The sequence below is a fragment of the Drosophila suzukii genome, chromosome 2R (assembly GCF_043229965.1).
Source record: "Drosophila suzukii chromosome 2R, CBGP_Dsuzu_IsoJpt1.0, whole genome shotgun sequence".
NCBI lineage: Eukaryota > Metazoa > Arthropoda > Insecta > Diptera > Drosophilidae > Drosophila > Drosophila suzukii.
In genome coordinates, this window is record NC_092081.1 from 11,250,596 (window position 1) to 11,277,880 (window position 27,285).

At 37.6% G+C, this 27,285-nt stretch overlaps 2 protein-coding genes and 1 non-coding gene across 5 annotated transcripts; 1 reads left to right on the forward strand and 2 right to left on the reverse strand.

Moving 5' to 3' along the window:
• Positions 1–7: 7 nt before the first annotated feature.
• Positions 8–27,204, reverse strand: Roc2 (Regulator of cullins 2). Of its 2 annotated transcripts, none has more exons than XM_017073390.4 (2): positions 26,951–27,204; positions 8–263 (listed from the first exon to the last, which is right to left on the reverse strand). In XM_017073390.4, the coding sequence occupies exons 1-2, from the start codon at positions 27,108–27,110 to the stop codon at positions 82–84; spliced, it is 342 nt and encodes a 113-aa protein (XP_016928879.3). In that variant the 5' UTR covers positions 27,111–27,204; the 3' UTR covers positions 8–81. The 2 variants fall into 2 exon arrangements, with proteins under 2 accessions (XP_016928879.3, XP_070851265.1); XM_070995164.1 differs by lacking the exon at positions 26,951–27,204 and adding an exon at positions 3,249–3,471.
• Positions 8,418–8,490, reverse strand: TRNAM-CAU (transfer RNA methionine (anticodon CAU)). The gene has a single exon. It is a non-coding gene; the product is annotated as a tRNA-Met (tRNA).
• Positions 14,979–25,002, forward strand: LOC108009222 (facilitated trehalose transporter Tret1). Of its 2 annotated transcripts, XM_017073381.4 has the most exons (8): positions 14,979–15,088; positions 18,024–18,285; positions 18,976–19,925; positions 20,752–20,902; positions 22,294–22,419; positions 23,105–23,890; positions 23,953–24,238; positions 24,309–25,002. In XM_017073381.4, the coding sequence occupies exons 2-8, from the start codon at positions 18,181–18,183 to the stop codon at positions 24,494–24,496; spliced, it is 2,592 nt and encodes an 863-aa protein (XP_016928870.2). In that variant the 5' UTR covers positions 14,979–15,088; positions 18,024–18,180; the 3' UTR covers positions 24,497–25,002. The 2 variants fall into 2 exon arrangements, with proteins under 2 accessions (XP_016928870.2, XP_016928871.1); XM_017073382.4 differs by lacking the exons at positions 14,979–15,088; positions 18,024–18,285; positions 18,976–19,925; positions 20,752–20,902 and adding an exon at positions 21,957–22,195.
• Positions 27,205–27,285: the final 81 nt, after the last annotated feature.

Below are 27,285 nucleotides of genomic sequence, written 5' to 3' on the forward strand. Positions count from 1 at the left end.
TGTAATCTTTTTTTATATTTTGTTTTTATTTTTTTTTTATTCTTTTTAAATACAGCATAAAGTAATTTCAGGTGGTGAGATTTATTTTCCCATGCGCTGGATGGACCACTCCTGCTGGCACAAAGGGCATCGGTTGTTCTGTTTGACCCACAAGGACATGCAGCAGTGGTGGAAGGAGTGGTTGCACTCGCCCCAAACCACCACGCAGTCCTGCCGACCCATTACATCCCGCTTATTGTCCGCTTGGCAACGAAGGCAGGAATCTGGAAAAATAATAAGAAACAATTTATTAGCATAAGCTATAAATATAAATAAATATATTTTAGGGTCCTCTTTTGTATAAATGTTAAACTAATAATAGGTTTTCAATCGAAAAATGTTCGGAAACTTGGAGTTTAAAACGTGTTACTAGAACATTTTACTATTTAAAAGGTATTTTAAAATAATAAAGAAATTTCTATAAAAAACCTGTATCATCTTGGATAATCCAAAAAGTTAAATTTTCTTTAAAATCTTCGGTATTAAAGTCAGGTATAAAAGTCTTAAAGGGACAACCTTAATATTAACATTGAATCATTATTGAAATCAATTTTTTTTGGTGAATCATCAGGTAAAAATTTAGTTTTCCTCCCCCGTAGGTTTTATGAAAATCGTCTTAATTGAAACAATGAGATGGGATGAAAAGGTCAAGTGACTTGAAAGACGCCTTAAAAATAGAACTATACAAAAGTGCAATAAGTGATCTGCAAGTGCTCTTGAGAAAACGCGTCACTCACAACTTTGAGATACAATTAGCTGAAAATGGCAACGGTTTCGAATCTCTGCGGCTGTGACGCAATTGCATCTTTGACACCTGCCCGATTTCCTGTGAATTGATTATGCCCAAAAAGCTATTGGAAATGTCCTCCGATTGCAGTTATTCGATATGAATGTTCTTGACCAGCGGAAATGCCTTCATTCAGAAAATATTCACACCAAAATCGGCAAAAACGTTCATTCAACAAAAGGTGAGCACATAAAAAATAAGTGCAATGTAAATCACAATTCAGCGAGCCTTTCCCCCCTCTTCACCTTTGATTTCAGGTATTTCGGTTGTTGTTCGTGGGAGAGGTCACTGTACTGGGCGGCCCAAATTGAGAACGCATCGGTTTTCACTGGCGATAAAAAAATTTTCTCAGAACGACCGCCGAAATTTGACAAGTCAATGCAAAAATGGTTCAATCAGTGGCTCATTATAAGTACAGAGGGAAAATAAAGGGTTTTCTAAACTTAATGTTTAAAATTGGATCTAGTTTGGATCTATATAGATAAAAAACGGGTAAGGTCCGATAATAAACTTATATGTCTTCCATATGAATTTGGGAAATTATGATAAAATTTTTTAAATGTTAGTTGGGTTTTTTCAATTGTTAGGATATTTACTACCTTGTCAGTCTATACCACAATTTACTTCTTAAAAATTAACCTAATATTATGGTATTAAGTGGCTCATTATAAGTACAGAGGGAAAATAATGTAATTGATGTTAAGAATTGGATCTCGTTCGTATCCACAAAAATTAAGAACAAGAAAGGTCCCCCCAAAAAAGCCTATATGTATTCCATATGAAGTTGGATAATTATGTCTTATTTTTTTAATGACAGTTGGGATTTTTTAAATATAAGAATATTTGCTATCTTGTCAGTCTATACAACAATTTATTTCTTAAAAATTAACCTAATATTATATTATTAAGATGGAGCTAATAATTAACACAGCAATATTTTTTAGCGGCATCAATTAAACACTTTTAATATTTAATCAAGCCCATTGTGACCCATTTTCTTGCCGTGTAGCGGGCATCACCTGAGCCGCTTGGGATACCTGGTGCAGGTGTTGGTGTTGACATTTCGAAATACGATCGCGTCGGCAGAAATTTACAATACACCTTCGAAAATGACAATCAACAGAACAAGCAGGTAAGGTAAATGCGTCGTCGCCGGACGGCTTGTGAGGCATCACGTATACGCCGCTTTGGCTGGCGTTGCATCGTAGAATTCTGCTGATCCGTAGAAAATATTAACAACGATATAAAGAACCCAAAAAAAAAAGAACAAGCGAATTGTACACCCCGCGTGAGTCAAGGAATTATGTTTTTTTTTTTGGTGTGAAAATCGCCTCACAATTTCCCCTGGTTTTAGCACTTTTGGGTAAGCGAAAAACGATCACAACAACAGGAAATTGTTAACATACTTCCAAGAATTTCATGATTTTGTGTAATTGAAGTAGAAGTCAATAGCCATTGGTCACGAACTATGGCTCTAATCGGGTGGCTTAAATGCGTTCTATACACAAAATTGCTTCACTGTTCTTTTCCTGGGTCTTTGAACTAGTGAGAGGTGAACTCTAGCCAAATGAAATGGCGTTGTTTGTTGTAAATGCTTTTTTAATTGTTTTTAAATTAGAATAAATTATTGTTTTTTTTATTTGGAGTTGATCGTTTAATGTTAATTGTTGTTCTGATTATTAAGCATTGTTTCATTGTTCAAAATGTTTTCAAATGAGCTTGTATGGTTAGCTTTGTTGACTGTTTTGCTGCAGGATTCAATGGTAAATCGTATTGTATTATTACAATCTTAAGTTCTTTTATATTTGTATATCCTTTAGGGCACTCGTCTTTTGAAGTTCACTAATGTCAAGTGCATGGATCTACCCACTTCACGAGGTTTTACCAAATACGAATACTGTCGTTTGAAAGTGGTACGCAGGAATCAGGTGGAACTTTCTTTGAAGGTCAGCTTGCTGCAGCTTCCCATCAATAATTTGACCACCAGATTACAATGCTTTCAACGACGGGATGGCTATCGACCCTTTATGTACAACATCCTCTTTGATTTCTGCAAACTAATGGGCAGTAGTAATTACAAGATATCCTTTGAACGATTTATTTTCGAAGCCTTCCGGAAGCAGAGCAACTTAAATCAAACTTGTCCTTGGAAAGAGGTGAGTATAATATAAGGTTTTTGAAATACATCTGCAATAGAGATTCTCTATATACCAATTAATAGTTTCATATAATATAATTTCAAGTAGTCTTCAAGTATAATATCATTTTTAAATTATTGCTTATAGATTTAAAAAAGGTGTTGTTCTGTTTTGGTCCAACTCTTGAAGCATAAATTATAATAATTCTCTATAGGGTAGTTGTTTTTGACGATTTGCTTATAGTTTTTAAGTAAACATATTTAAACTCGGCTAAAATCGGTTACCTTTTGACTTCCTGCCGCATATTAACCCATATTTTTTCAGAACCACATGACTGTTGAGAAGTTCGCTCTGGATTTTAGCAAGATCAATATGCCAGTGCCCGCCGGAACGTATCGCTTGGATTTCACCTTTTATGCCTACGGCATCGCTCGTACATTGACACAGGTGTTTTTCGAGAAAATCGAGTGAGTCTCCGGGCGTCACAAGCATGTTCTAAGTTCTGCTTAAAGCGCCCTGTATTACGTAAGTTAAAAGATCCGAATACACTAAATAGAATGGCATCACTGTTTTCAATTTACATAGACCAACGTTTTGATTTCCTTGCCGTAATAAAAGTCTGTGTGGCAAGTTGAAGTCAATCAAGTCAATAAACAATTACGGGCAATGGAAAATTTTTTAGAGGGCTCGGCCTAGGCACAGTGGGAGAAATAAAGTGTCCCAGGCGAGGAAGTGACATTTCATTTTTGTTCCCAGCTCATGCATAATCAATCAAACCACCGTCCGGAGGCAGTTTTGATTTAAATAAATACCAGTTTGGCAAATTGATTCATTTAGGTAGAACGATATGAAATACCCACGGTACAGTTAGTGGAAAAATATGCGCAAAAAACAAACTGCGTCATTGCAAATCTGCGAAGTTCTGGCTCTACAAGTCTACAAGTATTCTTCGAGTTCAATTGCGATCGTTTAGCAGGGCCGCCAAAAGGGTGGGGTGTGTCTGGGAATCTGGAAATCAAGTCGATCGGATCGGTATTTGACTCCGTTTTATAGGCCCATCCATATGCATAAGGCAAATCGACAGTTGAGCCCTCGACGAGTTAATTGCACAATATGTATCTGCTGTCAGATCGCAGACAAACGAAACGTGACAATGACGCGCCCACCTCAGTTGATTTGAGCCCAGCTCACCTGACTTTGCGAGCCGGAAGCTGATCGTCTGGCTATATGGAGAGTTCCTAAGTCGAGTGGTCTGAGGGTCTTGTTTGCCCAAGAACGTAACTTATATTTTAAGATCCCCAGTCTTACGTATTTTTAATGGAAATGGAAATCAGTGGCGTTTTTAGTTCTCTAAACCTTTAGGTGCCTAAAAGTATGCAATACAAAAGAATGGTGTCCTTCCACTTGAATCCATTCATATTCCTGATTTTTAATATTGTTGCATACTTTCAAAAATCTTTTTAAGAATCCAAGATATTAACTTAAATTTAAAGATCCCCCAGACTTAAGTATATTAATCGGAAAAGGATATCAGTGGGGTTTTTAGTTCTCTGATAAAGGTGCTTACAAGTATGCAATAAAAAAGAACGCTGTATTTCCAAATGAATCTATTAAAATTCATGATTATAGTATTGTTGCATATTTTTAGACATTTATATAAGTGATTTCAATTATTTTTCTGGCTCTCTCGTAACATATATGTTTAAAAACTATAGTAATTTTTATACAAAAGTTTATTGCTGTTCGCAAATGAAAATGTAGTGTTTTAAGATCACTTAAAAAGTCTCTAAGACTATGCTACTCTTTGGTTTTTTAACTTTCTAAGTCTGGAAGGCCAAAGAAAATTCAGTTATAAGTCTAACTATTAGTATAATTCGTTTTTTGACAATTAAGAGTATACAAAAATGATCATATAATCATAAAATGTGTTTTTAACTGTATGTCTCCAAAACTCGAACTTTTTTGGTGGCAGATAATGGATAATGATTCAAGTATTGAAAGTTCGACGGCATTGGAAAAGGTTACTTTCTGCCTTGTATTACCTTATATCATAGTTTTCGACTGTACGGCAAAAGGGAACCTTCTGTTTTCCATAGTTCTTAAGGGTTTTACAGATTTCTGCATGTGACCGAGTAACCCATATGCCCCATTACCTATAGAGTGTGGCAGTGGAACGGCCGGCAAACCTGTCCGACATACCTGACAAAATCGTTACTGCTTTGACTTCAGGTCTGCCGATACAAGTCGACAGCCGACTGATTAAGAATTCCAGTTTACTGCGCCTGACCAGACCAGACGCTAGTCGACCATATAGATATATAGATAGGTGAATCGGACCGGATCGGAATCGGATTTGGATTTGGAACTAATCGAGTGCACGGCGGTATGCAAATGCAAAATGTCTGGGGCCGTTATGCAAGTATAAGTTCAAGGTTGGCGGTTGCATTAGCGAATTTGTCTGGGATCGGGCCTAAATATAGACTTTTGAATTGTGGCACATGGCGTGTGGTTGAGAATTTTAGCACTTGCGACCCACGTTTTCTACACCTCGATGGCTATTTTATCGGGGCCTCAATATATCTACGCCTTATCGTTGCAGTCGATTCACCGACAAATTGGTCACATGCTCGACATTATTATTATTAATATTTTATTATTTTATTTGTGGTTCGTTTCGCGTGTCACGTTGCAGCTGCTGCCATCTCTTTCGTTTAGCTCGCTCTGTCTCTTTTCTCATCGCTCAACTCGTTTCGCATTTGTTGTAACGGTCTCGCTTACGTGACGTCATGCACGGGGGCTTGTCGCCCAGCAGCCAGCAAACAAAATAACAACAACAACAACAAAATATATGAAAATCAACCAACGAACGTGCCCCCAAAACCTGCTCTTCGTTCTCTGCTCTTTGGATTTTCCGCTCTTTGTTTGGCGCGAAAATGCTCTCTTAAGTGCATCCTCATCGAACCAGTAGTTGTTTAATGGGTTTTTGTTGTTTGGGTTTTTCATTGCGCTTGGTATAAGATCAGTATTTTATTTTCCATTGTTTAAAGGTCTAGTTAATATATGATGATAATGATAAATATTTCTTCATAATAATAAGGTTTCAATATTTTTATAACGTCAATCATAAATAAATAATGGAAATCACCGCTTGTCTCGTGGAAATTTTGATGTGAGGGTGATGTTTTCAGACGTATCTTCAGCTATATCACAATGCCATATCGTTTCGTGGAAAGTCGCACATGTGACCGAATTGAAGGTGTGAATGTTAGTAGATTAATGTTAATTTTTGCAGAGCGGTTGGGTGGTGGTGAGTAAAATAATTCAGGCATTTAGAAGAAATTAACAAGCTAAGAGCAAAAGGGATAATGCCTTGGGAGCGTACTACAAAAGTGAAGATAAATATTTTGTTATAGTTCTAAGTTCAGGCAATTAGTGAGTGATCTTTGATTGGGTAAACAAATAGATACTACGATTTAGTCTCAATCACTTGCTTACAAATCATTTATTTATAAACTTAGCAAGTTACTCATCGTAGGTCACTTCCTTAAAATATTATAGTCTAGAATTTTAGAATTGGTTAAGAATATATAGTATTTATAATAACATATCCTTTCATATTTTTATAAAGATACTTTTTAGTAGAGACTTTTAGAACCAACTATCCGTAACCCCAGAGAAAAATCTCGAGAACCGCAATGCATGGCATATAGTCTACGAAATTGCACAGATACCAAATGAAAAGACATAGCGTAGCATTTTCTGGCTTGTTCCACTTACGAGTGGGCAATATCTGGCACATTCAGATACTATATACATTAAGATACCATACGTACATGACCGATCACATGTGCAGAGATCGGAGAACGAGGCGAACACGGTGCAAACTTGAAATTTATGGCAATCACCGAAGAACCGAATCGATGGATGTGGTTAGGGGTTTCTCAGAGGGGTAAAAATAAGAGAAGTATTCCGTTGAGAGGCAGAGGCACTTTCTCGCACTCGCTCACACATTCAAAGATCACTTGCAGGCGATGAATGGAAAATTTTGATTTTCGTTTTTGTTTCAGAGGAATTTTTTTTCGAATCTCTGCACTCCTGCATTTGGACTTGCCGATGCGAGTGAATGCCCCTGGTAATTTTCCATAAAATTTTCCACTTGCCCTAAAATTGGTACTCGCACTCCATCTGTCTTTTTACAGATCTGTAGATCATTGTCCCCCGTCTGGGGTATTGAGTTATTATCTGTATGTGTTTTTTATAAGCCACGGGATCTTGCTGACCTTGCTTGTACTTTTTTTTTGGCACGCTTTACATAAGCCATGCGACTCGGACAGGTGCAAAAAGGTGTCATATGGAAGGAACAGGCAACTGGAACAGCCGAGGGTTTGAAATCTAATCCTACATATATATGTAGCTGCAGTTCCGCGAAGTTAGGAGCTGCAGTCGAGAAAATTCTAGAACTGAAAACCATTTATACAAGAAGTTATTTTTAAAATTACATACATATTCAAGCGATGATATAGCTAGAAAGATGGTCTTTAAAACTTATTTATTCTACCTAAAACTTTGTAAAAAAATTGTAATTCTCACTAATCAAATAAAATATTATATTTCATATATTCCATTATAATTTGTGTTTATTCTGAGAAAATATGTAATGAACTCTAAGTGTTTTTGGTTTACCAGGGCTTGCCCTGTGAATAAATTTAGTATTAAATGCCGACCTATGGTAAAAATCTGGTTAAAACAGCCTTCACCCACTGACAGCCTCGTGACATTCAGACAGCGTGGGTGTGGGTATTTGGCAAATATTGACATCTCCCATCATCCCGGGTTGGGTCCGGGTCTATTCGCTCTGATCTGATCATTGCACCGCCTGTTAACGGTTTTTATTTGCTTTGTCCCGATCTCGTTGCTAGCTGGAAGAAGCTAATGTCATCCGTAATGGCCGTGTAATTACCCAGTTTACGTTAACTGTAACTGAATTACGGAACCCGCCTATTGTAACCGTAATAATCCCGACCACACGCCAGCGTAATTTTATGACGGATTTGGTTGGTACATTCGCAATTTATGAAGGGACTCTCAGGTGCTTAGCACGCGTTCATAAAATATTTGAAAAAAAAAATTGCAAAGTAAATAGAAAACAAATTAAACTGCACACAATAGATTCGGTGAAAATATTTAAATCACACAATAAAAAGTGTGACAAATAAGAGCAAATAAAGTGAACTTATATTACAAAATTATCACACATAAATAAATATTACTTCATGTAGGTTATTAGGAAAAAAAAATAATGTAATAAATAAATGTCAAAGGACGAGAGAAGGATACATTTTAATTACTTAAAAATTTGGTACATGATAGTCTCAATATTATTCGGCTTTAAAAAAGTTAAAAAATAAAGAAAAAAAAGTTTTTTTAACTAAAAAAAAGGAAAAAAATGTACATGCCCCGGGTGAGGCTCGAACTCACGACCTTAAGATTATGAGACTTACGCGCTGCCAACTGCGCCACCGAGGCTATGTTCTTCGCGCCGTCGGAGTGCAAGTTGAAACTTGCCACGTGGCAGGTTCTCAAGAATATATGGATTTGAAATTGTCTCGTCCACAGACTTTTGTTTTTTGTATTTTATTTTGAAAACAAAACGATATCGAAATTATTTACAAAGCGTTGAACATTTTTGCACGTAAGTCAAGGCTATTATTTATTATTTAGCACATAATGTGCCCTTATTATTGTTTAATTTGTACACTCAAAGGTTCTATTGACATTTTTGTGCTTTAATTATTGAGTTTTATGAGCAATATGATATGCTTTGGAATGTTTGGTGCTTAGAGTAGATGGGAAATAAGTAAGCTTCGAGAAACTTTTTCAAAACCTTTTTGCATCAGCCGGTTAATTAACACGTTGAAAACAGTTTGATTAGTGCCAGTAGACTATCGTACGATAGTTGATCTACCCTCTACCCCTTTTTTTAGTTCCTCGCCAAACGGAACCTACATATACATATTGTTTTACCCTCCAAAGAATGTGCATATATTCATGAGATGATTTATAAATAAACGGCATCAATTAAAGCCGCCAAAACCAGACTCTGTTAAGTATTTTAATCTTTGCATACTGGCTGGCAGACTAAAACTGTATGACTAACTAGTCAAGCCAGACGCCAACGATCGTTGTTTTTTTATGTGGGTTTATTCCTACATATGTATATGTATCTCGTGGATATCGTATGTGAATGTGTAGATGTGGTGTTAAGGTTTCTATTAACGCTCTGACGCAACTTCGCAACTTTGAACTGGTCACTGGCGGTTGGTGACAGAAATTCAGATGGACGGACGGACAGTACGGCTTTGACCTTGGCTGAAGGGCACTGGTCTTGCCATTTAGCTCGCCTTAATTACCTGGATGTCTGAGTACCTCTCGCTATCTTACTTTTTCTCAGTCAGTACACAGAAAAAATATGTTTCATTTTGCACCTGATATATCAGAAAATACACTTTTCTTAGATCTTTAGAAAAGGGAAGAGATATTTAATTCTTTTTAGATAATAACTTAGTTTTTATAAAACAAATGTATGAACTCAAAAATAATTTAGGCCAAATAAACAAGCAACATGACTGATGATTTTAAAACTACAAATTCTGGCTAAGATCTTAAAATAACAATAACTTTATATCTGATACTTATTATTATGATCTTTTAATTATACCAAATATACCAAATATGTGAATTTTCTTAGATCTTTTAAAAGGAAAGAGATATTTCAAACTTTTAAGATAATAACAAAGTTTTTATAAAACAAATGTATGAACTAGAAAATAATTTAGGTCAAATAAACAAGCAATATGACTCTTATCTTAAAACTAAAAGTTCTGAGTAAGTTCTCAAAAAAACAATAACTTTTTATCTGATAATTATTATTATTATCTCTTAATTGTATCCAATTTTTTTCCGTCTACAACTAATGCGGGTCTCATGTGCACACGTGTTAGCTGTTGTACTAGGTAAGCACTTCCCATTGAAAATTAGCCGTGTATAAATAGAAAACAAAAGTCAAATTCTAATGATTAGCTGGCAAACGAAGCTTTTTATTTGGGAGAGCGCGGGAGCTTTTTGGCTAGGGGGCAGCGATCGATCGACGGATCGATGGTATATGGGTGCATCAATGACTTGGACTAAGTTTAAAGTACGCCCGAGGGGATTATAAATTTTTTTTTGCAGTCCGAAATGCTCGTCATAATCGGATCTAATCAGCAAATTAAATGGGGAAGTGCCAACAGGCAAAGTCTGATTGGAGAATCTAGAAGTAGAGCAAGTCACCATGTGGAGCTTAATTTCGATTGTATGGGTGTGTGTGTTGGGGGCTCTCTTCGTATAAGTTGGAGGCTCGTCTGGTTTGCCAAAAGCAGCAACGTCACCACGCACACACTCGCACTTGAATATTCAGTATACATACATATGTAGTTGTTATATACACAGAAAAATTAGGTCGATATAAAATTGGAAAGCTAACGTATAATAGATATTAAATTATTCATATAGTTAAAGAAAATTACAACAAAATCACCATTTTTCACTTAAAAGGGTTCCGTACAATCTGTAAACCTATACTATATTTTATTTTAAGGTTGAAAAAACATCCTGCTAAAATGTTATAATGAGATCAAAACAGTTCTTTAATACCTGTTTCATATTATACTGTAAAAGTTATATCTAAAATCTTCAAATTGATCATTATTTAAACCAAAGTTTTTCTTTCTCTGTGTATAAAAACAAAATACTTTTGATTTAGCTGGGCGCGTGACGAAGAAAATAAGGTAAAGAGCAAGGGGGCGGGCATCACATGCTTAACTTAACTTATTGGTCTCTTTTTGCCTTACATATTTTGATATCTTAGCGCTAATTTTGGATGCCAAAAAAAAAAGATAAGAGCAAAATGTGATCACGTGTGCATTGAGGGCTCTCTCTTTTATTTACCACTCTCTCTCTTATTCGCTAAAAACTGCTGTGACTCGACTCCAAAACCAATTAGATAAATAAGCTTTTAATGATTTTTGCCATTTGTTTCAATTTGACTTTGTCGAAGTTCTTTAATTAGCGCATGGAAAATTTCCGCTCACGTACAAGAATTTGTGTTATATTTATTTTTACAGTGGACCCTCGTTGGTAGAGTCTGATGCAATAAATGCGCAATTGCATCAGCTTTTGATTTGCGCGCCTGCGCCACCTCACAAATTTCATAGGTTGATGCACTCTCTTAGGGTTTCTCTCTCTCTGTCTCTTTTTCTGCTGTTGCCAGGTACTCCACCACCTCTCTACCCCTCTTTTTCCCTTACTGTATAGCCCCCTCTCTTTCTTTACATATATACCCCTCTCTATCTCTCTCTCTCTAGTGAGTACGTGCAGCTGGGGGGCTCGTCTCTTTTGGCATTTTCAGCGCTTGTTTCGGCATTTCTGTTGTGGTTTTTGCCGATTTTGTAGACTGGTGGAGCTACTAAAAATAGACAAAATAGGAAGTGGGTCTGTGATTTGCGGGTACAGTTCGGTAATTACGAGAAAGCTCCGTGTCAATTACGTCAGGTGCTGGGAAACAGAACTGATAGGCCTATCTGTCAAGAGATAAGTTAAAAGCCTTGAATGCGTAAAGCCAGTCAAAGCGAACACCCACCTCATTATGCTATAATGAATCACCTAAACAAGTGGGTGTCCCACAGATAATACCACTTATAAGAAATAAATGCCATTTTATTTGGATTTGTTTTGATAATATTACGTTTTTGACACCATTTTTTTGCCTATATGTAAAATTATTTAACTTTTCCCTCAGTGCTGTTCCGAATTTAAACCTTTAGTACTTCATTTGCAAATATTTCACAGTTCATTGCACTTTCGTTTTTTTTTTTTCACCACTTTAAGTTCCTATTTCGCCAGCTCTTTTCTCTCTTTCTTTCCCTCTCCAAAAGATCTTTTTCGCTCCCTCTCGCAATTCCTGTCAATCAAGTTTTGTATTCAAACATTTTTTGCTTGCCGCTTTTTTTTGACCTTCCCACAGATCGAAAAAACGAAAACATTCATCTACATTTAAGAGCTTAACTATTGTTTGCTATGTGTGTATTACTTTTCCTCGATTCCAACTAAGCCTTGAGTCATGCAAAAATAAAAAAAAAGCACCAGATACAGTCCGATACGAACCGATAGTAACTTTGAGTCGAGGGCAAATGACGGTCGGCTGTGGTGGAATGGAAATGCCGAAATATCTTACGCGTGCTACGAAGAATCGTGATTAAAAACTTTCCGTTAATTGTTGAAAATATTCGATCAGAAGCGCAAAACAGTAGGGGGTCCCAATTCCAAAACAGGGGCTCGTTTAAAAGTAAAGAAACCTTAAACCAGATAGTAATATGTATATGTTATCGACTGTGGCAGATCAGCAGAGGCTCGTTAAAAAGTTTTTAATAATATATGAGGGCAATAGAACCCAAATCCTATAGAGCTATTGTAGGTTAATGCTTGGTAATGCCTTCGATTAAGGCTATAATCTAATTCTAAGGTAATATAAATGTTATCGGTTAATGCTTATTAATGCTTTCGATTTAAGCTATAATCTAATTCGTGACTAATAATGGGTAAGGTGATATTGTTAAGAGGTAAAAACCGGATTGCATAAGAATTTGGAAGGGAAGTTAAGTTTTAACTCGCAAAATTGTTACAAATAATAAATATAGCATATACTTTTTTTTATTATTTAGAACAAAAATATAAAGTTGTATTTAATTTTTGATAAAGTCACAATCAAAACCTCATTTGGGATTACCCCAAACCACTTTAAAATTCTCGAGTGTGGTATCAAATAAAATTCAAGTTAATCTTAAGGAACTCACTTAAGCTTTGACTAATTTGTTGATAACTTTATATTTTGTTTTGATGAAATATATTTCTAGGTATTTCTTTTATTCAGGGTGACCCCATATGACCATCCTGCTTTTAGAGCAATGCCCAGTATTCATATCTGTTGCTGTTTAGTCGTATCTGTATCTGCAAATAAAACGAAATCGGCTGGTGGGCCTGGTACTTGGAAATTGTGTCGTCTCATTGCGCGTAATGTTTATGCCACGTTATGAAATAGAGAGACGAGCCCCCCGCATCTTTTTTTTGGGGGCCCGTTTGATGATTTTAAACAGAAATCGAAATAAATAAACCCATAAAACCATAATAAATAATCGAGAGTGCCGCAGAAACTCGAGGCACTTGTCCCGCGTTTAATTATTTGCCTAATGCTTATTTCCCCCCATATCATCGCATCATCCATCATCGTTTGTTTTGGTTGCACTTGCGTCAGGCCCCCAAAAAACTAAAGTATCGAATTGAATTGATATTGACATCGACTGGCGGACGCAAGGAGTCGCACGCAAAATGTTTCCCAAGGCTTCCAGAAATTTGCACGCGCCTCAAAGTCAATTTAATAACAATCAATTGAAAATATGTGTGTAAATAAAAATCAATTGGCAGGCACTCACACAGAGCCCCCGAGGAACTCTCAGCATCCAATCCAACCAGCAATTGGTCATTGAGCATAACATAACCATAACTATAACCACGTAGCGGCCAAAACAAATCAATAAAAATATAAACTAAAAGGACACACCGACTGCGAAATTATCCTAAAAAAATATTTTGCAGTTGGGCGGGAATCATATATAGTAGAATTATAATTTATCAAAATATTCCTATATTAAACAAATTATAAAATGTATTCCTTATATTAGGTGGTTTGATATAAGTTTAAATAGGAAATATGGTTAATAGTGGTTCAAATTTTAAAATGACTTAAGCAAGAGTTACTTATTAGTTGAAATTTATAAAAGAAGTGATTGACGATGCCTCTATATTTTTATGACAAATAAGAAATCCGGTTTTTAGTTATTGACGTCTGTCAAAGTTATTTTGAAACAGCATTTAAAAAAGTTTTTAAAAAATATTCTTAAATTTTTTTGTGACAAATAGTATGTTGACTAAACCAAGAATTAATTTTTAGTTGAAGTTTAAAAAAATTTGTTTGTCAATTTCTCTTGGTATTTTTTGTGACAAATAGGAAATTGGCTTTTCAAATGTTGACTCGAGTAAAACTCATTTTTGATTCAAAATTTAAAAATACATATCGAACATTTTTAGTATATGTTTCTTTGGTGACAAACAAAAGTTCGTAACTTTAAAATATGATTTTACGAACTATATATTAATGGTTTTTATTGAAAAAAAAATTTTTTTTTGACGATGTCACTTTTTTGTGACTAATAGGAAATCGGGGTTTTATATGTTGACTTCAGTAGGAGTAATTTTTAATCGGCTCTAAAACAAGTTGAATTAGCTTTAGGTAATAATAGGAAATCGGGGTTTTATATGTTGACTTCAGTAAGAATAATTTTTAATCGGCTCTAAAACAAGTTAAATAAGCTTTAAGTAATAATTTATGTATTAGTCCTATCTATAACTATTTTGGTATATTCCGTTGCATACCTCCTGGTGTCAGACTGTGAAGAATTCTTGGGATGATCTAGGGACTTCAAATTGTGTCTGATCGATATGAAATTTGGGATGTGGATGGTTATTGGCAAAACAAAGGTATCCGATTACAAAGCCATGAAACCCCTTTTGAAAGAAGTGTATTAAAATGGGTTTTGCATGGTGCCAGTGGGTCGCGAGTCGCGACTTCTCTTCAAGAACACGCGTCATGCTCTCTCGCAGCCTCCAAGTGGCAGGAGCAACAACAACAACAACGGCAACGACGGAGACACCTACGGCTAGGAGGCGACCCACACACACAAGCAACCCATTCATTCATGCCTTCTTTTCGACCTTCGTTCTCTCTCCCCAGAAAACCGAAAAATCCAACTCTCTCCCCATCCCAACCGACTCACCCATACAAGCAAGCGATGAGCGCGAGAGCGGGCGAAGAGAGTGCCTGTTTTACCGTTGGGGAACAACAAAAAGCTCGAGCGAATAACTCTTCTTCTTCCGCTACGAAATCGGTGTGCGCTATATAAACGTTGCGCATTCGAATCTCGAACTTCAGTGCCACAATAGTGGATATCACATTTAGTAGTTTGTTCCAAAGGTAAAAAAAAAGACCACAAACATCGCCGCAAAATTATATCTCAAAACTAAAAGCGATAAAGGCAAAAGACCCAAAACCAAACACAGTGTTACTTTCCAGTTGGTTATTTATAGTTTAGTTTCCGAACAGTTCCGGCCGCCACCTTATCGCGTTTCTCAAGAAATATTAAAGAAACTACTTAAGTAAATAAAAATTAAAAAAAAAACAGTCTCTGGGCTGTCTGGGCCTATAAAAAAAAAGAAAAAAACACAACGCAAAACTTGCCAATTTATGCGCATTTTTGCATACTACGTCAAACCTAAGAAATATTTATGAACCCAAATTTTATTGAAACCGCTGCGGACTGCAAACTATTTTACGTAATGTGCGAAAAAATGTTGTAAAAGCAAAAGAAACAAACGAAAAAGAGATGACAAAAAAAAACAACTATTTGCCAAGGGTAAAATGCAATTTTCGAGGAAATAAATAAAGAAAAGTCGAGAAACTTTTTTGGGAGAGTGGCGACCGTGAAAATACGTAAATTTAGACAAGAACACTTGAATTTTATCTCTTACAAAAATATTCGAATGGTGTGTAGTAGTGAATTTTTGAGTGAGTGGCGCGCAAAAAGTGAAAACAAAGTCGAAATAAATACAAAAATATATATTTCAATTTCCAAATTCGAGTGTGGGCGTTTCGTTTTGCGCTTCGCTAATTGAAGCGAATTTACTTATAATACTCGTCTGGCGGCGGCTGCCTTTTGTTAATTTTAGTTTCGATTACGGTTTTGTTAATCTGCTGTCAGCATGAAAAACGTTTTTTAAAAATAAAATGCCCACAAGATCATGACGAATATACGAATACGAATACGAATACAAGATACAAAATCGCAACGTTGCACTGTTGACGTAGGCTGCGCACCTGTGTGGGTTTTGGGTTTAATAGTGTGCGTGCGTGTGCCATGTAAGAGCGGGGTTCATATGGCACGTGAGTTGGTTTTTGTTAAGAGAACATGCCACAGCTGGTTAAAGAGCGGTTTTGAATTAACCAGGGCTTAAGAGAGCCCCAGAGAAACGTGCTGCGATCTCTTCGCCTCTCAGGCCCCCAAAAATATGTGTCATTTGCCCAGCCGCCCACACACACACACACACACACACACTGTAAGGCGGCCTTCAAGGTCAATGGCAACTTTTAGCGCCTTTCGCAAAAGAATTTGCATATAAACACTGGCGCTGCAATTGCGTTTCAGGCTGGCGAAAAGCGCAACACGTTCATTAACCAATTAATGGCTAACTAAAAAGGCGTTACGCGGAAAAATATTTAAATTAACTATTTTTAGAGTAAAGCCCACACACTGAAAATGCCAACATTTCATAACAAATTAATGATCTTTTTGGTTCATTTTTTACATAGTATACTTTGGAAAAACCAAAATATAACATTAAAGTGATAAAACATTTTAAAAATTATACTTTTTTTTATAAATTCTACATTTAAATGTATAAGTACACAGAGAAAATTCTGACGTTCTCATCTGAGTTGAGAATGTTCTTAAAAATAGAACGACATTTTTAAGTTGAAAATGTTTTTATTTTGCTTAATCAAGTTGAATTTGCGGTATTTATGTACAAATAAACTATTAGTTGTTAAATAAACTCAATTTAACTTTTCTCCTCTAACCATTTCGTTCATATATTGAAACCAAAATGTACTTACACGGTTTTTAAGAACGAATGTTCTCAATTCAAGAACAATGTTCTTAGATAGTTTTCTCTGTGTAGCATTATTCCAGCAATTTAAAAAGCTCTTTAATCCAATTTTTGTATTAAAACTAAAGAGTATACAATTTGTTTTGACGTTATAAAATGCAGGATTGTATTTTTTATTTATAACTAAAATGATTACAATGTTATACAAAATGATTAACAAATTTTCCCTGTGTCTGCAATTAAACTTTCGGGTGGGATTCATGCCCCCTCACACATAAGTTAGACCTATCGTTATGTCACGCCTGCTGATATTTGCAGGGGAAAGCCAAATAAAGAATTGAATCGCAAAAAAAATGACACCCACTTTCTCAGTAATAGAATGAAAGCAATAGCAGGGGAAATGGGTGAGAAAGCGGTGGCCAAAAAATAAATGCCGAAAAAAAACGTCGACGTCATGGCGCCCACACATTTTCCCAGGCAGCACATCACATGACGCAAAGTGAAAACTCAAAATAAATACGAATGAGTCCAACCAATTTTGACAAAACCAAACAAATGAAAATATTACCAATTTTTCCGCGATGCGGTCATTAATCAGCTAATATATATACAAAGGAAAGTGGGTGGAAAATTTTTGAAATATATCTATATTTATATTTTTTACCCAACTGCCGCATGCCAAATATAAAAGATCATAAATAAATTTCATGCTGCCGGTAAATAAAACAGCAGAATACACAAAAATTCGTGAAAAGTAAATAAAAACAACTCTTCGTTGAGGAAAACACCGCTTTCACAGTGGCTACAAAGTTGGTCACGCGTGGAAATCAAGGACAACCGGCATCAGAAAGTGGGTGTGTTGGGTGCTAAGGGGGCTCGAGCGTTATCTAAAACCCAAACCATAAATTTTTTCGATAGCAGAACCAGACATCAGACGATTTTAAGTCGACAAACTACTACTGCTGATATAGTGCAGTTATCACTTATCTTTTCGAGTGCCCAACTATTTTTACACCAGACCATTTCAATTAATACATTATAAGCATGTATAGGTATAGATTGCTTAATTTGTATCAAACTATAATATAACAGCAATACAATTAGGCCAGACATCAGACAAATTAAAACCACTGATAAATACACTTTGTTAAGAAGTGGAAAGCTAACTATCTTATAGAAGCTATAAGCCTGTTACTTGTATTATATAATTTCTAGCGTTCTATATCTTTTCCTTTCTTTACTTTCAGCAAAGACAAAAGAATTGCAATTAATCAAGAGAAGAACACATTGTTTACTTGGGCAAGTGGAAGACACCAAAACAAGTGAAAATCTGTGACAAAAACAAAACAACCCAAGGAAAACCCACTAGTTCAAGTTCACCTATAAAGCTATTGAGCTGATAAGATGAGTGGACGCGACAACAGAGGAGCCGGCGGCGGCGGAGGCGGCGGTCATCAACCGCTGAGCAGCGCCATGGGCAAGCTCAAGGAAAAACTAACCCGAGTAGGTGTAAGTATCTCTAAAATAACATTATTGGGGTAGTCAACAAGCCTGGCATCCAAAGAACCATCACTCGATAGCCAAAAGATAATATAGGTATTTTATAATCTGCGATTATTAAGGCTTCGCATAGTATATCTAGAGCATTACTGACAGGCCTCCAAAATTCATTTAAAAAGTTTTAGCCGATATATATAGCTGATATAAAATAAATCACAAAATAGTATTTAAACGGGAGCCTTAGCTTATTAATTATCCAGAGACAATTCATTAAAAACCTATCAAACTTATTTTTCATGTCAGACAAATGATAAATAACCATTAATTACAGCAACAAATTAGTGAACATATAAAATATTGCATTGCCACCGAATTAGTCGTAAATGTCGGAATGTTGTAAATGACTTTAGGATGTGTTAAGCCATTAAATTCGCTAGTAAAAATATTTGTATGAGAGCCAAAAACAAGGTTTTAAAGAGCAGCACCAAGTGCGCACATGTGCGATAATGCCTGGACCTCTTGCAACCTTTTGAGATTGGTGTTCAAGAACAGATCTCGCGACTTAATCGCAATGATTTCGGGCGGTTCCAAGCGGTTTCTTGTTGGGATGGATGGGTAGGCTTCATATTTATGCCATGCTTATGATTCGATTTAATTAATTCGCGACTGTCTGTCGATTCGAAACGATTTGATACACAGGACGAGCTGGGCTATCATCGCGTGGAAAGCAATCTATCCACCTCGAATACAGCCACCAGTTTGGACACAATTCTTCCCGAGGATCCCTTCTTATTTCCCCAAGTATCACCCCAAAGGCATCCACAGACAGTGAGGACACAGCGTTTGCTGGAGGACGAGCCACCGCTATCGTTTCGCCCATTATTGGAGGACGACGACATCAACGAACCACCCACACAACAGCAACAACAGAGGACTCCGCTGCGAGCCAGTGGTAGTTTGGAATTAACCGCCTTGCCACCACCGCCCACATCCTTGGAGATCCGTGAGCATCGCGATCGCCAGCAGAGAGGTGCCCAGGGTGACGATCTGCAGCGCAGCAAGCAGAGTTTGAAGGGATCTCGAGTGTCCTTCGAGCGAAGGGAGACGGGAATCAGCAATACCAATAATAATACCAACAGCAATACCAAACCCGCTGAGAGCAGTGACGAGGATAGTTTCGAGGAGAAGAGATCTGGTTTCCAGCAACAGAAGGCCACGAGTGTCGATCACAAGGGCATCTTGAAGGACCTCAAGCACATTTTGGCCAACGACAATCGTCGTCAGTTTCAGGCCAAGAAGCACGTCTCTTTGGATGTCAAGGGCACACGTTTCCTCCAGGATCTACTAAAGGAATCATCCTCCGAAGAGGAGTTTCACAAAACAAGAAGGGAGTTCCAAGGGCGCAAGCACCAGAGTTTGGATCCACGTGTTACCTTCAAGCTAGATAAGGTTCTCCAGGGCTCGAGTACCGACAGTGACGAGGAGGGCGAGGACGCCGAGCACAAACGCCTGATTCATCGGCCCAAGGACATCACCAAGCCGGTGATTATCGATCTCAAGGATCTGGAAAGCGAGAGCGACGAGGACTTCCTCACTTCGCGACAGCACTTCCAGCAGCAGCGTTCCATCAGCACAGATTCCCGCAAGAGGTGAGTGTCATCTATAGGAAAGATTCAAGATAGTCATAGAGCCAAAATCCCAAAAACCGCGCTGAAAGTAGATCGATAGCATTGAGTTGGTCAAGGCCAGGGGTTATCTTCAACGTTCTTTCGCTTTTTGCTGGACTTTGTTATATAGCTAAAATTAAATGAAATTAACATTAATGCAATGCAACCTATTTAAGCTCATGGCAACGAAAGGGTTTAGTAGAAAGTATAGTTCTTGATTGATATCAACCTGGATAACAACTTATCAGTTAACGATTTGCAGTATCACATGAGATACAGAAAGCTGTCATTAATCAAATATTTCCAGGAACTGATAAGTTCTGTTAAATTAGGTCATTAAATTCCAAAGAAAGATCGTCTAAGCGATTTGCTTTAAATACTTTTGAAACCATCACACAAAGATGAGACTTAAACAATAGTAAGCCAAACTTTAACTCAAATAATAATTGAAAATCTAATAAGGTCCCACGTGATAACGTAGAAAATATAGCTCGAAATGAGCTACTCCAAATAAAATCATAGTAAATAGTGCACAATCCATATAATTGAATAGTTAGCTCTTCGCATGCCCAAGATTGCTTTCAAGCTATTTGCGCACTTTCGTTGATTAATTTAATCCAAGTGGCATACAAATTGGGATCCCCTGACGCTGCTTTGACTATTTTGAGCGATCTTATAGTATCTCCGGCTCGGGCTAATCCGCCGTACACGCGCCTACGCAATGAGCCGGACAATAAATGACTGTTAGCAGTGGGCAACCTTCCAATCCAACACTGACACGCAATTTTGCAACCTTCTCTACCCGCAGCCGCCGACTGTACGAGATGGACGAGATGGGCAACAAACGTGGCGAGAACATCCGTCATGCGGTGCCCTTCGTGCGCCAGATAACCGAGGATGGAAAGCCCAAGCTGGAGGTCTACCGTCCCACCACGAATCCCATCTTCATATGGACACAGGTGGGTCACATGCAACATGCACTTGAAAAAACATATCAATCCTTTTCATCTTCATCTGAAATAAATCCTATTAAGAGAAGATTTTTCTAAATTTAACATTTAATTTCTATAACGTTCAAAAGAATCCAACAAAAACTTTTCGTTTCTAAAAAATTTTTTTTTGGAGTTATTAAAAAAAAATCTTTTTTTAATTATTCAAAAATTTTTCAACGAAGTGTGATGATATGAGGAATACAAAAAATATAAATTAAAAGAAATACCACACAAAATATTTTGTAAAAATATTTCAATCATCTGAGGGTTCGAACCCGGTCCTATCCTTTCAAGAACATTATCTCCAAATTTACCCAAGTGTATCCTCTAAGTCAGTATAGCGAAATCCAGGGGCGGTGGAGGACATGTATTGTCCGCTCGTTAAGCTCGTTGGCGCCTCCCGGGTCCCGAGATTATGAATGGCACTAATGCGACCATAAAGCACTCGTTGAGCAATTTAAGGGGCCTCCAGATTGAGCTACGAGCGTGTGGGCCATTTGAGCTATTTTCGCACGATGCCGCCGCCGCCGCCGCCTCCGCCGCATTTGAGTCTGAGTCGCTTTTGCCTTAATTGAAATTAACGCATTTAGTTATGGCCGGACTAAAAATATCGCTAGCCTGTCTGATGGATGGATCGAATCGGATCCGTATAGATTGTGTGCGTTGAGAGGTAAACTCTGACAGTTGAACCTGCAACTTCTGTTTGTCGATGTTTTTCCAGTTGCAGTTACATTTTGCATTCGAGCTGGCAACGTTCGGTGAAACAGCCTCAAACCGCTTTTCAAAATCCGGCATAGGGCCTTTGTCTTTGTCGCAGGAAAAACAAACTGATAAGCCTGGTCTTGATCAAACGCTTGGGAACAGAATCCCGCTCACATTAGCGATATCGATCAGCGATCAGCACTCGGTGGCTTCGTGTACGTGCCTGAGCCTCATCGAATCACGGCAAAAACTGTTCTCGAAAATTGAAAACTAGCGAAAATGCAACTGCCGCTGCACTCGGGCAAAATGACAAGTTTCAGTTGAGTTTTGACGAGCGTACGCGCCGAAAGCATTCCAATCCAAGGAGCAAAGTGAAAGGCAGCCAGTTAAGGCTACATCCGCTATATATCCGCAACCTTGTTGCCAGCCAAAAACGGTTTCAGTTCGAGATTCAGTTAGATTTACAGCTGCGCAATGAAGATCCTAATGCGAGCGGACACCCATGTGTCCTTCTCCGTGCCCGTGGAGGAGCCCAAGGCGATTTGTACCTTCTCCCAGGTGCCTGCTTTACATCATCACATCAAAAAACACCATTCAATTTTACCCGAGATAAATATAGCTCTTACTAAACCTATCATTATCCTTTATATTTTTAGGTCCTGGCCGCCTTGAGCGTTTCGTTGGGCTCCCTAGTGGTCGGATTTTGCAGCGCCTACACTTCCCCTGCTCTTGTGTCGATGACCGATAGGAATATCACCTCGTTTGAGGTTACCCAAGCTGCTGTAAGTACGATGATAAGAACCTCTTTGTTTAAAGTTGCTTAGAAAATTCGTAGCAAAACCCCCAAAAATTGTTTCAAACTACTGTAATGTAATGTTACTGTATGTTCAGTATATAGTAAAAACACTTTGTTTTTAAATGTAAATCTTAAAATTCCATAAATTCTCTTGGTTGGTATGCTGAAGAAATTATAAAAAGGGTTCCTAAATCATTTTAAAAGGAAATGTCGGTATGGCAATCTATATTAAGTCAAAGATCGTGTCCAAAGACCTAAAACTGTTCAAAAATATTGTAAACTGAACATATAGTAAAAGCACTTTCTTTTTAATTGTAACTCTTGAAATTCCACAAATTCTCTTGATTGGCATGCTTAAGAAAATATAAAAAAGGATCGTAAATAATTTTAAAAGGGTGTATATGCCCTAAATGTAAAGTATATGTCGGTTTGGCAATCTAAGCGATGTTACAAATTCTCATAAAAATCCTTAAACAAAGGAGTATTTATACTGCACATTAAATTTCATTAGCCGCAAATATTGCATTAATTTTAAAATGTTGCTAAATACCTCAGTTCAAGCATTAAAGCCCTAAACTATCCTATCTAAATTCAATAAGATATTTATCAAAAGCAAATTTAGCTTAGGTAATCAAGTAAAATCATCACTCGGAATTTCTATCTATTTACAGGGTTCCTGGGTTGGTGGCATTATGCCGCTGGCTGGATTGGCTGGTGGTATCGCCGGCGGACCCCTGATCGAGTATCTGGGCAGGCGCAACACGATCTTGGCCACCGCGGTGCCCTTCATCGTCTCCTCGCTGCTCATTGCATGTGCGGTAAATGTGGCCATGGTGCTGTGTGGTCGATTCCTGGCTGGTTTCTGCGTGGGCATTGCCTCGTTATCCCTGCCCGTATATCTGGGTGAAACTGTGCAGCCTGAGGTGCGAGGCACACTGGGTCTGCTGCCCACGGCCTTTGGTAATATTGGAATCCTGCTTTGCTTCGTGGCGGGCACTTTTATGAACTGGTCCATGCTGGCCTTCTTGGGAGCAGCTCTTCCCGTACCCTTCCTGATACTGATGTTCCTAATCCCGGAAACGCCACGCTGGTTTGTGAGCCGCGGTCGGGAGGAGCGTGCCCGCAAGGCTTTGACCTGGCTGCGTGGCAAGGAGGCGGATGTGGAGCCCGAGCTAAAGGGTCTGATGCGATCCCAGGCCGATGCCGATCGTCAGGCCACCCAGAACACCATGCTGGAGCTGCTGAAGCGCAACAATTTGAAGCCTCTGTCCATCTCGTTGGGTCTGATGTTCTTCCAGCAGTTGAGTGGTATCAATGCGGTGATCTTCTACACGGTGCAGATCTTCAAGGATGCTGGTTCCACCATCGATGGCAATGTCTGTACGATCATTGTTGGTGTGGTCAACTTTTTGGCTACGTTCATAGGCATCGTTCTAATTGATCGGGCGGGCAGAAAGGTGGGTTTTGGCTAATCCTTGCAAGTATAAGCCAGTTCTAACGTATGTCCTTTGTTTTTTAGATTCTTCTGTATGTGTCTAACATTGCCATGATCTTGACCCTGTTCGTTTTGGGCGGCTTCTTCTACTGCAAGGCCCATGGTCCGGATGTGAGCCACTTGGGCTGGCTGCCGCTGAGCTGTTTTGTCATCTACATCCTGGGTTTCTCTCTGGGTTTTGGACCCATCCCTTGGTTGATGATGGGCGAGATCCTGCCGGCCAAGATTCGAGGCTCGGCTGCCTCGGTGGCCACGGCCTTCAACTGGTCCTGCACGTTTGTGGTGACCAAGACCTTCCAGGACCTCACTGGTGAGTTCAGCTTTTGTCTAACTAAAAAATGCGTGTTATTAATAATTTATTTCAATATTTTTATGTGCAGTTGCTATGGGCGCCCATGGAGCCTTCTGGCTGTTCGGGGCCATCTGCTTCGTTGGCCTGTTCTTTGTGATATTCTATGTGCCCGAAACGCAGGGCAAGACGCTGGAGGACATCGAGCGGAAAATGATGGGCCGTGTGCGCCGCATGTCCTCGGTGGCCAACATCAAGCCATTGTCCTTCAACATGTAAACGGCGTGTTGTAATGGATCTGAATATGCGATCAAACCAAATACTAGACTAGTGCCTTTAGTGCTTAAGAAACGTGTGTAAAACGCAGTGGGTGTTCCTAAACAGAAACATATTAATGCTATAAGGACCCCCATCCAGGCGCTCTGATATTGTTAGTCCTAGCTAACTTGTAATGCTTAGCAAAAGAATTTCCTTTCTACACGCATAATTGTTATTATTATTTATAATTATTAAGTGCATAGTTTTATTGTGTAAATTATGATTTTTAGCACTAATTTGTTGACATTTTGATAAATGTTGCGTGAATTTATCGGTGTAAAAAAAATGACATGAATCGTAGTTAGTTGTAGTTAAAACTAAAACCCCCGAAAACAACAAAATCTCCCCTGAAAAATACACCAATTGGCTATATATCGAATATATGTATTGTACTATACCTAAGTTCTAAGTGTATCTATATGTAGACTAATTTAAAAAAAAAAAAATACAAATCAAACCAAATACAAGTTACGTTTACTTTCAACGAAAAATCGGTAGAAATGAGTGGGGAAAATCGCTTTGCATACGACCTTCAGAATGCGGTTTACAGTTCGAACAATGTCAGCGCCTCAGATACGTGAGTTTCATTCCGAATATGTCCCCGCACTCGGTTCTAAATTAGAATATATGTGGGTATATGAATGTCTAGATGACCAATCGGCTAGATGGCCATTCCAGAGGCACATGAAATGCAAAAATAGAAACGCATTTGCTCGATTTTGCACTGACAATCGCCGCAAAAATCAAACTGCTGACTCTCGACCGAATCGCCTCGATAAGAAAGAGCGTTACATGGTCCTCGCAGCGGATCGGTTCGAATCGGTTCAGGTTCGAATCTTATCGGTGGGCAATTAAGCGAGTTCAAAATCGAATAAACAATTGCGAAAGAAGCATCCGTGCAACGGCTGGACGATTATGTGATAGTCATACTAGAAATTGTTTACATGTAGGGGATGTACTATGGTATTTATGTTTGTGTCCCTTTCATTGATCTGGTTAGTTTCAACTGGTAATGTAATCAGATGTTCAACAAATTCCCTGACTATCTGATTAGACAGTATTTAAGTGGGTTTAAAAATAAATGTTAGGGCGATGTCATCCAATAATATGTCACATCAAATGACGCAAATGCATTGTGACGGAATAATTTGAGTGCAATCGGACTCGAATAAATTTGTATAATAGTTAAACCCCATACTATCGTTAAAATTTTTAAGGTGTCCAGTCCCGCAATTAGTTGTATTAACTGTCAGACACCTTTGGAGATAAATGTTTCTTAAAAAAGATTTACGACTTACAAATTTGTAGGATATTAGCTAAGATACCTTTTTTTAAATACTAGTTATTTTGTGAAAATTAATGAAACATTTGATTTATGTATATCTCATAAATCAAGTTACTATCCACAAAAGCTTTTTATATTAAAAATAATTTATATTTCTTCCTAATTACATTTTTAGGGTGCTTTTAAAACCTTTCTCTACTCGAAATAGAGGAAATTTTTGTGAATTTTTGAAAGTTAAAGTGTTACTAGTTTTTGAAAACTCATTTCATCCACAGAATTTAATATACATACATATTATATGCAAAATATAATAGTTTATACACATATATTATACAAGCACACTCACAAAAATCAATAAAAAAAGGATTTATTTGGTAAAATAAATTATTAATAAGGCTAAATGCATATAACATCTATAATCGATTTTATTACGGACCTCTGTTTGTGTATTTTTGTCAAATTTAAAATTTGATTTCCAAAGTTTATTCAACTTTTCAAAAATAACAAACAAAATATTCTTTACATTTTGATTAATGGAAATAATTTTTAAAGAAATGGTCCATATTTGACTAAATTATATAGGGCAATTTTTGAAGATCGGTAAAAGAAGATTGTTTTAGTAACATTACAAATATATTCTTTTATGGGCCGAAGGACCTTAGTTTCCAGGGCTTCTTTTTCATAAAGATATTAATTTTAGTACTATATACAAGCTTTAATTTGTTAAAATGAAAATAAACAAAAAAAATAATCCTTTTTTAAAGTTAAGTTGTCAATAAAATCCTGAGTGTTGAGTATAGTTAACATTCAAATAGGTAGAGTTCAACGAACTTTAAGAACCTAAAATCATCAATGAATAGCTAGTCAGTCTTGAATTTCTTGAATTTAGAAAAAAAATTTGCCTAACAGTGACAAACCTCTTATTAAACAGGCAATACGATTTGGAAAGAGTATAAAACGCTGATTGTTATGGTTTTCCTTTCTCTTTCCCTTTGTCTTTATGGATTTTGCAATGCTTGAATTGCACGAAGTTTCTGTTTGGTGCAAACTTAAACTTGCGACATATGTAGGGGCGTATTCAGCATTATAATTAGTGATAAAAGCTTAAAATATAATAAATATTTACTCACCCATAACTTGAACGCGGCAAATGGCACAAATATCACACTCGACATCCCAACTCCACATTGCAACAACGCTCCATTTCTTCAGGGTGAACATCTTTTCCGGCTTGCTGGCGTCTCCCTCCTCCGAGGGCCTGTCCACCGAGTTCTCCGGATCGTCGGCCATGTGAAATAATCTCGGAATTCGCAAATATACGCAAAAAATAAATGTAAACAATTGCGAGCCAAAAATCAATGTAGCCACACCAAAACACGGAAAAACAATGACCAGTAGTGCCACACCTCTTCAAAAGGAATAAGTCATTGTAGATATCAGGTCACACTTAGCGATGACATTGTTT

What these genes read in the sequence shown, in the direction of transcription:
- Roc2 (XM_070995164.1), bottom strand. Translation starts at nt 3,456, where the DNA reads ATGCTTGTGACGCCCGGAGACTCACTCGATTTTCTCGAAAAACACCTG. An exon ending in ATGCGGCAGGAAGTCAAAAG is followed by an intron (nt 264 to 3,248) that starts GTAACCGATTTT and finishes TTATTTTTCCAG; the next exon opens with ATTCCTGCCTTCGTTGCCAA.
- LOC108009222 (XM_017073381.4), top strand. Translation starts at nt 18,181, where the DNA reads ATGAGTGGACGCGACAACAGAGGAGCCGGCGGCGGCGGAGGCGGCGGT. An exon ending in AAAAACTAACCCGAGTAGGT is followed by an intron (nt 18,286 to 18,975) that starts GTAAGTATCTCT and finishes TTTGATACACAG; the next exon opens with GACGAGCTGGGCTATCATCG. An exon ending in AGCACAGATTCCCGCAAGAG is followed by an intron (nt 19,926 to 20,751) that starts GTGAGTGTCATC and finishes CTCTACCCGCAG; the next exon opens with CCGCCGACTGTACGAGATGG.